A 17,832-nucleotide genomic window follows, 5' to 3' on the forward strand; every position below is an offset into this window, starting at 1 on the left:
TACCCAGTATGGAAACCTTATTTATATTTGCATACACACATGCATGATACACATACATATACACATGACAAATAGCTTTAATGACAAGAAATGCTCTTATAGTTCAAAAAGAAAAATACAAAATCCCAAATAGAAAAAATGGACAAATTAATGGGGAATTCAGAAAAGAGGGGAAAATGACTTACCAGCCATACAAAAATGTAGTCAATTTCACTAGCAGTCAAAGAAATGCAAATTAAAATGGGAATCTTCTAGTTTTTACTTATCAAATATTTGAAGGTTTTAAACATAAGTATTTTCCACTGCTGGTGAAGGTGTAGGGAAGAGACACTGTCGTCGTCACTGGTTGGGAGCATAACTTAGGATGACCTGTCAGGACAGCAGGATGACAACAGACATCCACATGTCTCAATATTTGCCTATCCTTTGTCCCAGCAGTTCTGTTTCCACCATTTATTTTAAGGAAACTATCAAGTCTTTGTGCAAAGACTTAGCTATGATAAACAGTTGTTTGTATTGGTGAAAAATTGAAAACAAACAAAATGTTAGATAATAGACACTTGTTAAATTATGATACATCCCACAGAATGCAATACTGTGCAGCTAGTAGAAATGATATTGGAGGACAATTATTAACGTCATAGGAAGAGGCTTAGTGATGTTAACTATTGTTAGTTGAAAATGTCAAGCTCTTATATGAGACAGTTCCATTTTGGGGGGCACAAGAGAGAAGAATCACCATAATAATGCATAGAAAATGTCTGAGTGTACGTGAAAATGATGGCATAATTTTCTCCATTTGATGGGATTGTGGTGATTTCTATTTTCTTTAACATGTAATTTTTCAATTTTATACAGATAACTTATGAAGAAAAAAGCAATAAAAATTATTTTTTAAATGTAGTCACAAATACTAGATAGACCTTAAGAGTGCACTGAGATGCCATCAAATTTTAGCAGATTGCTGCACATTCTTACCAATTCATTGTTCATGTTGTACTCCTTTTCCACAAATGACAAAAAACTAGTTTAGGATAATGTCAATAAGTGTTCTTTTTGTCCCAATATGGAGTCCTTTTTCTTTAGCCTTAACGTTTGGCCCCAGGCCTCTCCAGGATTGTTGTAAAACCTGTGAGAACTGTTTTTTATGGCATTGTTCCTCTGTAGAGAATCGGAAGGGAAGGACTAGAATTGGAAAAACCATCCTGAAGCCCTGTTGGATACTCTCCCTCGGTTCCTGGAACTTCCTATTCACGCCTCTATTTTAGCGAGCATTTGCAGTGCAGTGACTTGTTTACGTGTCTGTGTCTTCCATTTTGAGCCCTGCGAGACAGACAGGGCCACGTCTTCCTCGTGTTTCTATCTGTGGTACTAGGCGCAGGGTCAGTGCTCAGTCACCACTTGTTTGTGCCCAGGTATGGGAGGAGGGTTTTCTATGCCACTCCTGCTCCAGACCCTTCAGCACTTCCTGTTTTCTTGGAATAAAGTCCAAACTACTTAATGTAGGCTATAAAGCCCCATGAGTCTGGTTTCTGATTTATTCCCAAGGGAGTGATTTTTTTTCCCTTGGTTGGGAATAGAAAATTGTGTTAGGATGTGTAGAAATACTGTAATGGGAATTCATACCCTTGGGGAAGAAAATAATGGGAATTTATACCCTTGGGGAAGGAAAGGCTTTTGAGAAGATTGGAGGCCATCATGAAAGGAATGAGGAGTGAGAGTGGGGAGTAGTTGCTGTAATGCTGTCTTCAGTCTTGACCTAGTCAACATTTTTGTTAATAACTTGCATAAATGATATTCTTATGAAGTAAATAATAACCTAGTTTTGAATAGAGCTTCTTCATACCCATTATTTCCAGCCGCTTTATGAGGTAGCCGGGGGCGCGTGTGAAGGAGAGTGGGGTTGGAAAGGCTGTGAGTTCCCACGCCCCACAGGGCTGGAGGCCTATGAGACCCTGACTCCTCAATACCAGACCCAGTGCTGGGAGAATAAATGACAGAATCAAAGTTCAGGTTTACCTGGACAGGAGAGGATGAATGAAGTAATGAAAATGGCAATAAGTAAATGTAATGTCACACATTGGTATTTTAAAGATCTTTACAACTTTGGAGTGGGGAAAATGACCAGATAGCGGTTTGCCTTGGGCCAATTGCAGTAGCTCCTTCAGACTCAGTATCCTCCATTTTTGTAAATCAGAACTCCTAATACTATCACCCTCACAGACTACCTGGGAGGATTAAATGGCACAGTGTTGATAGAAGTGCTAAGCATGGTGCCCGACCCATAGTCACTATTCCACAAAGGTTAGCTCTCTGCATCACCAGGGGATCTAGAAATGTGGCATCTGAAGAACATTGAACACCTGGGGTTAGGGAGGTGTTCCGATATGGAGGAATCAACTTGGTTACTGCTGCTGTAGAGGAAGCAGTTCACACCAATGAGTCAGTTACAGGAGGAAAATTAGGCTGTAATTTAATAGTAATAATGATAAAGATCATGATGCTACTACTGAACAGGCAGAGGTAAAGCTGTCTTGGCAGTGGGTCAGGTCTCAGAGGGCAATAAATTCCTGAACACAGGGATAATTGAATCCGAGGGTGGATTTGCCAGGGATGCTGTAAAAAAAAAAGTGTTCCTGCGTTGATTGGAAGATGAAACTAGACAGCTCCTAAAGTGCCTTCTAGCTTAAGGGGTAATAAGAACATTCCTGCACTTCAGGAGGAGGGCTTCTGGGCAAGAAAGACCCGGGTAAACGTTCTGATTCACGTGGCTTTGCAACCTTGGTCACGGTACTTATTTAACCTCTCTGAGTCAGTTTTCTCATCTGTAAAGATAATTACGACACCTGCTACTCCATAAAGTAGCTTATAGGCTAAACACTGGACACACATTAAATATTTCTAAATCTTGCTTATTATTTTGTAAGTACACTTTTTTTGAAACGTAGTGTGTTTAACAGCAGTCCTAAGGGTACAGCTCAGTGAATTTTTGCAAAATAAACACTCCTGTGTAACCAGCACCTAGATCAGTACCCCTGAAGCTCCCCCCATGCCTCCTTCCAATATTAACCGTTATTGGTATTAAGAAGAAAAACAGACTGTAATTCTGGGTTTCCGAGGGATATCTCTGGAAATCCTCCTTGTGCTGATTTTTGCTTAGTACTGTAATGACCAACAGGAAAGCCTCACCCTGGCCGTGGGGCAACCTGTAAGGTGTGGTCATTTCTTTAAATTCAGTCCTGAAGAGGAGGATTTGGGGACAGTGAAGAAATGTCAGTGATGTGACTTTTATTTTCAAGCGAACCTTTTCATTCTGTTTCCCGCCCAATAGGACCCAGAGGAGGGGGTCACTTCAAACACTGGATGCTGGGTTGGAGGGATGGGGGGACACTTCTTAGCTCTTCTTCTTTGTTTGCCTTAGCCTGACGAAGACTTGTTCAACCCAGACTACGTGGAGGTTGATCGCATCTTGGAGGTGGCCCACACCAAGGATGCAGAAACCGGAGAGGTGGGTATTTTGCTGTTTTGACTCTTCCGAAGTGTCTTTGCCGCTTGCCGAAGATATTTTGCACGTTTCGTTAACGTGTGGTCCTTGTTTTCATGGCATTCGCGTGCTGTATTGTAAGGGGGTTTTCATAGGTCTGTCAGTGTAGGACTGATTCCTGTAATGCAGTAGAAAGAACGTAAGCGTCTCTCCCATTTCCCACCAGGAAGTGACGCATTACCTGGTGAAGTGGTGCTCACTGCCTTACGAAGAAAGTACGTGGGAGCTGGAGGAGGATGTGGATCCTGCGAAAGTTAAAGAATTCGAATCTCTGCAAGTTCTCCCTGAAGTTAAGCATGTGGTAATGTACCCACGTCACTGTTTGGCGCCTCTCGTAACATGTGATTTTAGGAACTTGGCAATCCTGGGGGTCCCCTGGGCTGTGCTCCTGAGTGGTTTCTGTGGTGTCTTATCAAATCGGTCACTCCCATTGCAACTGCGGTTCGGGGTGTGTTTCTCCCCACATCACACTTTGCTAGCACTCAGGTCAGCTTTACGTCCGGGCTCTACTTTGATGTATGTGACATTTCAGAAGCTTGGCTATGCGCTTTGATTTCTTGGTGTATGGCTGTCAGATGGAGTCAGTAAGATAGAAGGTAAGAAATGCCTGGCTTGGGAAAGAAGCTCAGTAAGTTGTTAGTATCTTTCTTGTTCCAGTTTCTTATCCCTTGCTCCATCGGTGATCTCTTTTCTTCAGTTTTATCCTTTGCCTTTACTCAAGTGGAATATTCTTACAGGGAAGAACTGTCCTTTCTCTATAGATCGCTGGGACTTTGCAGATAAAACATAGGTTTTCAGTACGTTTTTGTTGAATTGGTTTGTTTTTCTGATTCTGGATTATTACCACCAAGCTGCAAAAATGTCGAAGGAGGCAGAATTGGGATAGAGCCCAGTTAAGATGTGACTAACTTGGGAAAAGAATCAGAGCTGTGAAAGAATATAACTATAGACTGGAATGATCATTTTCTATTTTTTTTAAATCACTATTTTTATATGAAGAACTCTTATCCAGTTCCTTATTCTTGTTTTTATATATATCAGTGGGAAAGTTGGGACTCAGAAGGCAAGACTTTGACACTGAACTTAGATCCCTGTCGGAGACCATCCAAAAGCAGTTTTGCTTTTGTTTCTTGGCTCTGAAGGGTGTAGAGGTATCTTGAGATGCGGAACTGTGATTAGAAACCTGTGTATTTTACAGTGTTTGTCTACATGATTGATTAATGAATTTTTCTCTCAATCCTCTCCTATAACAGTTGTCCATTGAAAATTCAATTTGTTAGTCATTTACTAAGCACCTGCTGTAGGTTGATTCTTGTGTGGGACAGAGTAAGAAAGAAGGTGCAGGCCCTGCCCCAGGAGCTCACAGGCTGACGGAAGAGGCATGTGTGTGTAGGACAAACATGGCACCAGGCTAATTGGGGCATGTGGCCCAAAGCAGAAGCAAACCAGTGGGGGAGCAGAGAGTAGAGAGAATTTAATTCTGAAGCTAATTCTAAGTTATCATCTAGAAGTAATCAAGATTCTTACTCTCTCAGCCTGAATTCCACTTATTCCTTCAGACTGACTAGGTGCACTTGGCGAGAATATGAATGCAAGTGTTTTCAGTCCGTTTCCCTTTTCCTTTCCTTCTTTGCTGTTGTGATGCTCCTGTCCTCCTCATCTCTCAATGAACTGTGAGATCATTTCACGCCTGTCTCTTTTGGTTTCTAATTTATTTGTTCTCTCATTTAAAAGGTATGTTCTGAAATTTTTCTCACCCTAAATTGGAATGATAGCTCAAAATATAATGAAAGTTGTCTTTTTATGTTTTAAGAGAAGGGCTGGCTCCAAATGATACTTTAACTGAATAATTTTTTTTTTAAAGGGCTCTTATCCTGGGCTTTGAAGTTTAGAGATAACCCTACCAGTCTTGATGAATAGGACATTCCATCACTAAAAGCTTTTTGGTAAAAAATTGGTCACATGTAGGTCAGATATGGAATTTTGGGAGAGCAAGAAATGAGTGTCAGTAACGATTGTGCAAAGAGGGTAGCAGTCATTTAATAGTCAAGACCCACCTTGGAGACTCCCAAGAATCAGTTCTCTTTTGAATTTAATTGTAGCCACTAAAGGTTGTGGAGCCTTGGGGTAAGTTACTTGCTGTAGTCTGTACCACTTAGGAGCCAACCAGACTAGGCATCGGGAATTTCTAGCTGATTTCAAGCCTTATCCTTAGATGGCTGAAATTTCTGGTCATGTTAATGGTGATGTAAAACTAAAACCTTTAGCACTGGAGAAAGAGGGAAAACCCAGAGGAGTGACTGGGTTAGAGCGTGATGCCGCTACATCAGGAGCGCTACCAAGGCAGCAAAGTGGAAATCTGCAACGCTAGGAGTGAGCCACTTCAGTCGCTAGAGATGAGGAGCATTCCAGGAAGTCTCCCCATAGTATCTAGTAGAGTAGAGTGCCATTAAAATGAGTTACATGGACTTCGGGGATCCAGGCTGAATGACTCCTATAGGTTGGGAAGAATGTAATTTCTTTAAGGGAACAGAGCAAGAGAGTTTCTATAGGAATATCTTTGCTTAAGAGCTTTCTCTTTAAAATTAATTTTTTGACATAATAAATTATTTTCCCCTTTATTTCTAAAAACACCTGTGCCTATGTGCTGATAGTAATATTCAACAGAGTTCTATTTCAAGGGGCTTAGCCTAACTACAGCTATAGTAATTTTGTAGGTAAGTTGTGGTATGTAAGTTTCTGAAAGACCACACTTTCAGTGGTCTGAACAGATTGGACAGATTACACTTATCTCCAAATATCAGTGATATGAAATGGTTGGGGATATTTTATTAAATTTCACCTGTGAAAGGCTTCGTTTTAGTTAATAGCATACTTCAGGAGTAAACTTTATTGTAATACTGCAAAGTAGAACTACCAAAGACTACAATTGCTGTTAGAAAAGCTACAGTCTCAAAATTCGCATTTATATAACTATAGGCATAGCTAAAAATTTTTATTTTATTTTATTTATTTATTTATTTTTAATTTATTTATGTATTTTTGGCTGTGTTGGGTCTTCGTTTCTGTGCGAGGGCTTTCTCCAGTTGCGGTGAGCGGGGACTACTCTTCATCGCGGTGCGCGGGCCTCTCACTGTCGCGGCCTCTCCCATTGCGGAGCACAGGCTCCAGATGCGCAGGCTCAGTAGTTGTGGCTCACGGGCTTAGTTGCTCCGCGGCATGTGGGATCTTCCCAGACCAGGGCTCGAACCCGTGTCCTCTGCATTGGCAGGCGGATTCTTAACCACTGCGCCACCAGGGAAGCCCAAAATTTTTATTTTTAAGACCTTGAAGTGTCAACCTAGGGGCTCAATTTGTCTAGAAGCAAAATAATCAAGTCTATGTCCAAATAATATAAATAAACAAAATTTTTAGATGGGAAGACTTAATACCTAAAAATTAAAATTAAAATTTCCCCCAGATTAATCAAAATTCCAATAGAATTTTAAGGGAACTTGAAATTGATTCTACAGTTATACAGAATACTAAATAAGACAGAATAGCCAAGACATTTTTGAAAAATAATTCCCCATCAGATATAAAGCTGTAGTAATTCAAAAGTGTGGTTTTATTGCAATAAGAGACAGTGCAGTAGGACAGAATGAAAGCTCTAGATAAAGCTCCCTGGATATATTAGAACTTATATGATAAAAATGGCATTTCATATCAATAAAGATCAATTACATTTAGAAATTGGTGTTTCATATGGGAAAATAAAGTAATAAGATTGCTATTATGTTCATGGTGAATTTAAGGAATTTACAGTTTTGATTATATAGGCTTTTGGCTTTACTCTAGAAACTAATCAACAAAATATTTGACCCACTGTACTTTCCTGAGCTGATTCCACAAGGACAAATAACAAAAAAAAAAATTCTGTCTATAGAAGACTAAAAAACCTGACTAATACTGGCTTGTAGGGAAATTAAAATGTAAGTGGGAGTGATTTCTAAGAGTCTCAGTGGAGCAATATAATACTTATCAAGATTTTAGGTGGGTCTGTTTCTCTTCTTCATTAATTGCTTGCAAATTTTATAGAGGTGTTCTTAGTTTAATCTGCTGAAATCTAGAAAATACAGGGCTGGCTCATTAGTCAGAAGCTAGTAGCTGCAGTTTGCAGCCAGCTGTAGGACAGACAGCGTTTGAGATTTACCACCTGCCCCATCCTTGCCCTGTGTCCCTCTGCTGCACATTTTTTCCCTGAAGCGTCATTCTCTGTGTCTTGTGCTCTCTGCTCTCCTTCCCTAGGAGCGACCTGCCTCCGACGCCTGGCAGAAACTTGAGAAGTCTCGGGAGTACAAGAACAGCAACCAGCTCCGGGAGTACCAGCTGGAGGGGATGAACTGGCTTCTTTTTAACTGGTATAACAGGTGCGGAACCAGAGCCGGTCCTGTCTTCAGGGATGATGTTTCTACCGGATGTTTGTGCCTGGAAGGAGATTGTGGGCTTAGCCCGCGTGGAGTAGCAATAGCAGAGTGGCAAGGGCGTGCATCAGAGCCACTGGTTTCGTGTGGTGATCTTTGCACATCAGGCATACCAGGACTTTATTTTTTATGTCAGATTTGGTTTGGTTTGGTTTGGTTTCTCCAACCAAGAGGAATGATCTTTAGACATCACTGACTTTGTGCTTTTTTATCTTTGCCAGTCTAACCAAAAGGTTGGGCTCAACCTAGATGAAACAAAACCCAAAAGATCCTTTAAAACTGTTTTTTATCTCCCAGTCTTTAGCCAGAGTTGGCGCTAAAGGGGAATGGATCTGGATTCTAGCCCCGACTCTGCTACTTGTTTGTGAGCCATGGGTGGCCTAGACTTGTAATACTCAGTTTTCAACTCTGTGCTTTAGTTCCCATCAGGATCTAAATGAAACAGATGAAATTTGAGAAAGATGGGTTGAGGTTTTCTTAACATTCTAGAGTGTACCCCCGGTGTTGATTTTTAAAGACAGTATGTAGTGGAGCACACACCAAGCTGGGACTCCGGAGACCCGTGTTGTAGCCTTGTCTCTGCCACCTGTTCACAGTGTGAGTCAGGGCACAGCTCACTCAGACACTCCAGGTCTGGGGTTGCCCACCTGTACAGTCAGGAGTGAGACCGGACAGGGGCCACACTCTTCAGGGGTCGCACTCTTCCGGGGTCACAGCTGTGTGCAGTCCGTGATTCTGGGTCACCACAAGAGACCAGCGTTTTTACTCTTGATACGGAACTTAGTATGTGGGTTAAAAGTTTGTCCTTTGATAACGCAAGTAATAGACAATGAGAATCATGCAACTTATGTTTCTGTTTTTGCCTTGGCTTCCATGAAGTTTGTCAGGTAGAGAAACTGGCTTAGATTTGAGGCATTTTTTTTTCTCTCCTTGTTTCAGTATTATTTTAATTTTTGGTATTTTTAGTTTATTTATTTATTTATTTATTTATTTATTTATTTTTAAATTTATTTATTTATTTTTGGCTGTGTTGGGTCTTCGTTTCTGTGCGAGGGCTTTCTCTAATTGCGGCAAGTGGGGGACCCTCTTCATCACGGTGCACGGGCCTCTCACTATCACGGCCTCTCTTGTTGCGGAGCACAGGCTCCAGACGCACAGGCTCAGTAGTTGTGGCTCACGGGCCCAGTTGCTCCGCGGCATGTGGGATCTTCCCAGACCAGGGCTCGAACCCGCGTCCCCTGCATTAGCAGGCAGATTCTCAACCACTGCGCCACCAGGGAAGCCCTTAGTTTATATTTAAATGGACCTATTTCATGTATTTTCTCACAAGTTGCAATAGTTCCTTTTTGGAAGTAGGCAGGGTGTGAACAATGATAATAGAAACTTGCTTCTGTTGCATCTCTGGAAAATGCTGATAAAACCTTCACTGATGACCTTGCAGGTCAAGGTGTGCTTCTGAAGTATCTTCTTATTTATAACCAACCTCTGCCTCTTTCCTATATGGATGATGAAGTATCTGTGTTTCTTACTCTGCAGAAAAAACTGCATTTTGGCTGATGAGATGGGCCTAGGGAAGACGATCCAGTCCATCACATTCCTTTCAGAAATATTCCTCAGGGGAATCCACGGCCCTTTCCTCATCATTGCCCCGCTCTCCACCATCACCAACTGGGAGCGGGAGTTCCGGACGTGGACGGAGATGAACGCCATCGTGTACCACGGCAGCCAGATCAGCAGGCAGATGATCCAGCAGTATGAGATGGTGTACCGAGATGCACAGGTGGGCCCTCCGCCTGTCACACAGACCCGGGGACAGCTTTCTGACGTCCTGGTTCAAAACAGCCTTTCTGTCCCTTGTCTTCCAGAGTTTAATGCCCTGCCTCGGGTTACTGTTGGCTTACTCTGTAGAGTCACATGTTTATTGAGGCAGACTTCTTACTCCTTCCTGGTAATTCAATTTGTGATAAAACACAAAATTGGAGGGCATGCTTTCCACTCTGACATATACCAGAGGCTCTTTAGGACACGGAAAGCTTGGCTTCTTGGTTGGCTTACGAAGTTGCTTTTACATGCAGAAGATTTTATCTGAGTTGTTACGTGCTCAGTGAAGAAAGTGAGCGGAGGAATTCGTGTACAAAGGAAGGATTCTCAGCCAGGGAGTTTGGAGAGAGAGAGGAGGTTAACAGATTTGACATAGAAGGATAAAGAGAAAACAAATGGTTAAAAGCACAGCAGAATTTTTTAAGACATTTTTGTTAAGTATAATCACTTTGCTGAGTATCCTTGTATGTTTGTCCGGAGCACTGGTTTTTATAAATAAGGTGAAAATTAAATGAACTCAGAGGAAAGGCAGTGCTCACCCCAGAGATTTCACAGACGGCAGGAGGAGACACTTAGAAGAAATTTAAGACGTGCTCTAACGTGATGAAGCTGTGCTTTTTAAAGCGATGGCAGCACTAAGACAGGCTGAAAGACAAAGGTGTGTCCTGCCTGGTAGCACTTGTCCTGGGTGAATCAGGATCATGATGTCGAATCTGTTCTAGAACCCAAGTTACAAGGTGAAATTAATTTTACCTGAAAAGTAGCAATGAGAGTTTCCTTGGGCGTTCAAGCTATGCATGGTTTAGACCAGCTTCTGGCTGCGAATGTGTGAATCAGCACCCATCCGCTTTCCTTATCATGACAAGTAAATAAATAAAAAGCTTCCTTTCTCGGCCTTCCATGTTGCTCCTCTGTCTCACTTTTGTGAGGGTACATGCTCTCTTGCTTTTGTTTCATTGACGTAATGGGGTCTCTCTCTTGTCTGAATAGCTGGTTCATTCTCAAAGTCTCAGCTGAGGAAGAAGTGCTTATTGGCTCTCACCTAGGTCCTAGCATTTATAGTGTTGCCTCCTCTAACCCAGCTGGTAACCCAGTAGCTGGGTTCTCTGGCCCTGCGTAAAGCTTTGTCTTTGGTTGTGTCATCCTCAGGGAAACCCGCTGTCAGGAGTCTTCAAGTTCCATGTCGTCATTACAACGTTTGAGATGATCCTGGCAGACTGCCCAGAGCTGAAGAAGATTCACTGGAGCTGTGTGATCATTGATGAAGCCCACAGATTGAAGAATAGGAACTGCAAACTTCTGGAGGGCCTGAAGCTCATGGCCCTGGTGAGAGTTAGCAAGCTCTTTGCATAAACACAGGCCCCTTCTGTTCACAGTAGAGGAAGCATTTCTTAGCCATCTGCATGCAGCTTACTTGTGCACAGTCTGCTCACCCTAGATTTCCTTTTTGCCCACTATAGCTCTGATGGTGCAGGAAGCAAATTTTTTTTGTTATGAACTGGGTCAACAGTTTGGCCTTTGCCACAGACTGATTCCCAGAGGGACCCAGGGAAATCTTAAATACCATGAAATTTGTGACCTGGAAATGTAAGATGTTTGGGCTTGTTTCCAGGTCCCTGAATGATCTGGTACCAAAGGTGATGGCCTTCAACATTACTGCCTTGGCACAGTGCCCAGTCTATGGCAGGCAGGCACTCCATAATATCGAATGAATGAATGGATGAATGAAGAGGTGCTTTAACTAATGTGAAATTGCTCCTGGGCTCAGGGATGTGAAAGGAAGGTTGATCTGTTTATTGACGTTGTCACACTTATTCTGTAGAGTCACATGTTTTATAACCAACCTCTGCCTCTTTCCTATATTGATGATGAAGTATCATCATCTGGCAAAACAGAATTGCCACCAATAAAGCCCAGAATGCCCTAACATCATTTTCCCACCAAAACCTGCTGTTTTGGTGGCTCAGACCCTGTTCATCCCGTGCTGTGAATCCATGCAGGAGCACAAGGTGCTGCTCACAGGGACGCCCTTGCAGAACTCGGTGGAGGAGCTCTTCAGTCTGCTCAACTTCCTGGAGCCGTCACAGTTTCCTTCAGAGACTGCTTTCTTGGAGGAGTTTGGAGATCTGAAAACAGAGGAGCAGGTAAATAGGAGCCTGAAGGATTTGAGGAGACAATGTGGTAATGACCTTCACCATCAAGGGAAAAACAAGTCACCATGGGGACAGGAGTTAGCAAGTTCTCACATCCCTCATAAAATGAGCATTGCCTCCTTTATTTAATTTGTTTATGTTGAAGAGGATAAACTGATTCTTAGCAGTTCTTATTACTCCAAAGGATAAATGCATCAACATCCAAAATGCCTTATATCCGGCCTCTTGCCTTCACTGATCTCATATGTAAGTTCAGTGATTTTGTTCATAGCTCTGGCCTCAGGGGCTTGCTTCCCTCCTCCTCTGCCTTCTTCATCCTTCATCCCTCCTCCTTCATCACCTGCAACATGTTTCCAGGCTCATTTTCTTGAGTGAAACAAAATACACAGGTAGTGAGGAAAAGAAGGCAGGTGTGTATACTAGAGTAGTGGTCAAGTCCAGTTTTGTCCAAATCAACTAAATGTCCTGTTTTCAAAGATCTGGTCCTGAGTCTAGCTTATTAGACTCAAAGCTGTTTCAAAACAAACGAGTCTATCTACTATGGGTAGAAGTCTCAACTGGACATTGCAGAAGTAAGGCAGACAAGTTTAAATGCCCTAAGAGGAACAGTTAATAGTGCTGAGGACTTTAAAGGCGAGAAAGGTCACATCTGTTTGGAAATTAGGAACGACTTCATGGAGAAAGTATAATTTGAGAATAGACTTTTAAGGGTGGGTAAGTTTTCAGTAGGCAGAGAGAGAGAGATGATGACTGCTTTGCATAGGAAAAAAATAATCATAATCAGCCATGGAATTTATTCAGTAGTTGGGAATCATCTGGTTGAGCTGGAAACAGGATGGATGAATTGAGGAGTATGAAGCCGGAGGAGTTTAGCGATACATTGTGGGAAGATCTTGAAAGACAGGTTGAAGGGTTTGGTAAGCATTAGAGAAGCAGTGCAGGCCTTTGATTGCAGGAATGACATAATTAGTTCTGCTAAATTAATCTAGCAATGGTGTGAGAGTGGGTTGGGGCCGAGAATTTGGGAACTGAGAAGGTTTGGGAATTTCACTAACAGAGAAATCAAGAGTACACTCTGTGGTCCCAGTCTGTTTGTTTCTACTTCTGTGGTGAGTCAGACTTTGAGAGCAGTGAATAATCAAACTTAATTCCACTTCTCGACATTTGCAGTATCTATTCATCTTTCAAAAGCCAGCTCCAACCCTCTCTCCATTTTTGGACCATTAGAAATGCATCCTCTTCTCCCATTGCACTTATTTTGTGGTATGCATTTTTTCTTCTTCCTAGACAATGACCTCCTTGAGGACAAGGCCCACATCTTCTGCAAAGTTGTGTTTGTTGTATTGACCAGCACAGTGTCTGGCATGTAGTATACTCTAAATGATTCAAGGTATGAACCAAGTGAAGGGCAAAAGCTGAATCCAGCATGTGGCAGATTGGCATTTGTCCCTGTCTTTAACGATTACCTAGCTGTGTCTCTCCTCTTTGGGTTCTTACGTAGTAATTCCTTATCCATTTGGGGGATTACATTCCTAAGTACCGTGATTGCTAAAACAAAGCATTCATTAAATGGATTAGATTTAAGATCGGGGTTAGTTAGGAGCAAACCACAAAAACGGCACCAACTATCTATATATCTGGTTATAAAGTAAAGCATATTCATCATTGTTTAAAACCTGCTCCAGGAAGTAACTCTTCTAAATCACTCTCTGTAAATCACTTTATATTTCATCAGGAAGCATTGGTACAGCCCACAATTTATTTCTGCAGAATCTACCCCTTCTGAAATTTTTGAACAGCTCTTTATGACTTGAAACTTGATCTTTTGCACTTACCTTTTCTCTTATTTTCCCACCAGGATTAATCTTATTGGTATCATGTTTTAGCTCAGGTGAACTTGACTTTGAATCCTTTCTCTGCCCTCCTCTTGGGAGAGTGAGCAAGTCCCCGTGCCATTGCGGTCAAGCGCATAGAGATCTGCTCTCCAGGCTTGGACCGTTAGGAGAAGAACAGACAAATCATAGCAAAGCATGTGATCAGGCTCAGAGTGCCCCTGAGATGACAGCTTGCATGATGGAGTAGGAGGTGTCACCTTACCGCATTACTGCTCTACATATTGCTACCCCCGAACTTGTTTGCTGCTATCGTTATTTAGATGTAGGAGGAATCCATTTCCAGATTGTCTCTGCTGCTTTTTCTTTTTTTAATTTGATGTAAATGACAATAGCATTATATTAGTTTCGGATGTATGGCATGATGATTCAGTATATGTAGTATATATTATAAAGTGATCACTGCAGTAAATCTAGTTAACATCCATCACCATACATACGTAAATTTTTTTTTTCTGGTGATGAGAGGTCTTAAGATCTACTCTCTTAGCAACTTTCAAATATACAATATAGTATTACTAACTAGAGTCACCTTGCTGTACGTTACATCCCCAGGGCTTATTTATTTTATAACTGGAACTTTGTACCTTTTGACCACCTTCACCCATGTTGCCCACCCCCAGATTTCCTCTGCCTCTTACTTTGTTCTTTCAGCATCTTCCCTTTGTAAGGTATCACTTGTACCTTCTAACGTGGCTTAAAATGTTCCTCAGGTAATTGCTGCACAAGTGTGCGTGTGAGAGAGAGAGGTTTGTTTTCTCCATCCAGAAGAGGTCCTGTCTTTGTATCTTTCTCCCTTTGTATCTTGTAAGGTTGCCGCATAGGTTCTCAGTAATTACTTGCGAATTAAAACCAGATCCCTTTTTTCCTTTCAGTCCTATTATAAGCTCGTCATGTTCAGGGATCAGGCATGATCTTTCATTTAATCTGCTGCCACAGTACTATGATTAGATGCTGAAGAGATGGTAGTGAATGTTGGAATACCCCAGTAACGGTTATTGAATCGGGATTGGGACAGGTGAGCAGGTCTCATTTTCCTGGACAGGTGAAGAAACTGCAGTCTATCCTCAAACCAATGATGCTTCGGCGGCTGAAAGATGACGTGGAAAAGAACCTTGCTCCCAAACAAGAGACGATCATCGAAGTAGAGCTGACCAATATCCAGAAAAAGTACTACCGTGCCATCCTGGAGAAGAACTTTTCCTTCCTGACCAAGGGGGCCAATCAGCACAACATGCCCAATCTCATCAACACCATGATGGAGCTGAGGAAGTGCTGTAACCACCCCTACCTGATCAACGGTGAGTGGGGGACATGGGGCAGGCATCTTGATAGCCAACAGTCTTACGTTATCAAGTTCCCATGAAATGCCAGGGTGTGTATTCTGACCTTTTTACAGAGTATTAAACTGAGGTTCAAAGAGGTGGATGGATCTGCCTAAGCAGTCTGGCCAGTGCGTATACAGAGCCCTGTTTTGAACCTACCTCTACCAATTCTCTGCCCATCAGAAGACGGATATCAGTTGTCAGCCTGCTGTGCTTTGTGTACCTGCAGTCTAGTCCACACTTTCCACTTTGGTGCAGGGAGATGTGTTACTTCATTGAAAAAATGATCATGGCGCAATGAGATTAAAACTCTGCAGATAAGTTAACAGTTAACTGTACTGAGTAGAGAACGTGTTGGAAACTTTTTTTTTTTAATTTTACAATAAAACTTTTTATAAAATTTTAAATCAAAATATGGCTTGGATTTACTGATCCCAAGCTTTTATGTCGAGAGGTATGTCTTTTTGTCAGCTTTCTCTGAAGGTTTCTTCACTTGCCTAAGTCAGCTTGGTATTTCAGATCCTTCCTCTCCTTGGTCAGACTTCCCAGGAAAGCAGAGCACCTGTGTTCTCTGCAGGACAGCCCTGCCGCTTGTAGAGCCCTCTGCTGAGGGCATGGGACGGACACACAGCATTCCCTCACTGGACTGTTGGTTTGGGACCTAAGAATTCATTTCATTTTTTTCTAGGCTCTGTCCAGCAGAGAGTAGCTATTACTCTTATAGTTTGTTCAAAGAATAGTTTTGTTCCATTCTTTTTCAGGGGCAGAGGAGAAAATTCTGGAGGACTTCCGGAAAACCCACAGCCCTGATGCCCCCGACTTTCAGCTGCAGGCCATGATTCAAGCAGCAGGGAAGCTGGTGCTGATTGATAAACTGCTCCCTAAGCTGATTGCTGGCGGCCACAAAGTACTCATCTTCTCCCAGATGGTGCGCTGTCTCGACATCCTGGAAGATTATCTCATCCAGAGAAGGTGAGCCTTGTGTCAAAGCTGTGCATCAAGCACTGCAAGCAGTTCCTTTTCTTTGATGCCTTTTTGATTCATTCAAAAATTATGTTTTAACAAGAAAAAAGCATTAAAAAGTAGAGATAAGAAATCTTCTCATAAAGATTGACTAAAATTCAGAGTTGAATCTTATGACCAGTTTTACCTGTCTAGAGTGAATTTCCTAGCCTATGATGTGGAGCCCTTGCTTTGCTTAAAAAATAAATTTTACATGTTTATTTATATTCTCTTTAGTTGGAAAAAACAATTCAGATAGCATTACAGAAGGTTAAGAAAATAATGTCGTTGTTTTTTTTTCCCTTAATAATGATGAGAAAAATACACCCTGGAAAGCATCACTGTATCAAGTTGCTGAAAGAGCACAAGCTGACAACTGCCAGAAAAAGAACTTGGGGATGTTTTATGTCTTAGCAAACCCTCTAAAGTTTTATGATACACTAACTATGGCATCCCAACTTATTTTTTTGTTCATACTCCTGTAATTCCTTGAACCTAAGTTCCATTACTCATGCAGGTGAAAAGCCTGGGGTGTTATGTGGGTTGTTTGGAGTCTATGTGGGTACTACATTTGTTACATTATACACTGTACCTTCCATTTCCAGTCATTGGGATACATCAATCATCCGAATGGCAAATGGATTTTTAAAATTTACTCTTAATGATAAAGAAGACGTCTCCAGATCTTAGAAACTATTAGCCAAGGCATTGCTAGGTTTAAAGGACATCCTTATTTTTATATAGTCATCATAGCAAATCTCTGTTGTGTTAAATGTTCTGATCCTTAAAGATTCTGTTTGTCCTTGTAACATGTAATTTATAGAAAAAGTATTAAAGGAAACGACCAATTTAACTATGGGTTATGCTGACATTTAACATTACATAAATAATTCTCCAAAAGCGGATTAGGCAATAAAAGAATTTCTCAGAGCCCTGTAGTGGAGATCTTTAGGTTAGGAATTCTTGAGACTTATATTGTTTTTTTCTTTGAAGAATATATTGAAACTAGAAAGCAGTTTCGTATTTTATAAATTCACTATAGATGAATTACCAGAACACTTGCTTCTTATGTAAATATATTATCTCACTCTTCAAAATGTATGCAACTACCAGTTTTCAGTTTTTATTAAAGATCCCCCAAAATGAGTAACAGTGTAATGAACAGACTTTTGCTAAGTTCCGATGTCTTTATTTAGCTCCCTTATATGCTATTTTTCCTTATCATTTATTGCTTATTTTTGTTTTCAAATTGTCTAAATATTACAGTTTTTCTTGAAAATAGGGACACGTTATAATACCACCACCTGCTCGAAGTTTCCATTCACACTTGGGCATTTATCTTTTTAGTCTTTTTTTCTTTGTGCATACATATATTTAGTTTTGTTGTTGATTTGTTTGAATTGGGATCATATTTTACATTCTGCTTTGTAACTCACCTTTTTATTTAATATATTATGAACTTTTTTCTTTAATTATTCTTCTACAACATAATTTTGATGATCTGCATGATACTCTGTCTTATAGGTTGTTTCCAATTTTTCAGCATTTTAAGGAACTCTGTGAATATCGCTTTGCATTCATTGTGAACGTTTCCAGTTATTTCCTTAGGATAAATTATGATGTATATTTTAA

General features: G+C 41.2%; 1 protein-coding gene across 1 annotated transcript in view; it reads left to right on the forward strand.

Annotated features, from left to right (window-relative positions):
• The window catches only part of CHD6 (chromodomain helicase DNA binding protein 6), a 208,287-nt gene that overhangs the window by 111,534 nt on the left and 78,921 nt on the right, over positions 1-17,832 (forward strand). Inside the window, exons 9-16 of the mRNA XM_082430010.1 lie at positions 3,422-3,508; positions 3,711-3,845; positions 7,832-7,953; positions 9,544-9,787; positions 10,978-11,154; positions 11,829-11,972; positions 14,919-15,174; positions 15,960-16,170. Coding sequence (XP_082286136.1) covers positions 3,422-3,508; positions 3,711-3,845; positions 7,832-7,953; positions 9,544-9,787; positions 10,978-11,154; positions 11,829-11,972; positions 14,919-15,174; positions 15,960-16,170 — 1,376 coding nt within the window. The remainder of the gene's footprint in view (positions 1-3,421; positions 3,509-3,710; positions 3,846-7,831; positions 7,954-9,543; positions 9,788-10,977; positions 11,155-11,828; positions 11,973-14,918; positions 15,175-15,959; positions 16,171-17,832) is intronic.

The sequence above is a fragment of the Balaenoptera physalus genome (genome assembly GCF_965194825.1).
Source record: "Balaenoptera physalus genome assembly, chromosome: 16".
In the NCBI taxonomy this organism is placed as follows: Eukaryota; Metazoa; Chordata; class Mammalia; order Artiodactyla; family Balaenopteridae; genus Balaenoptera; species Balaenoptera physalus.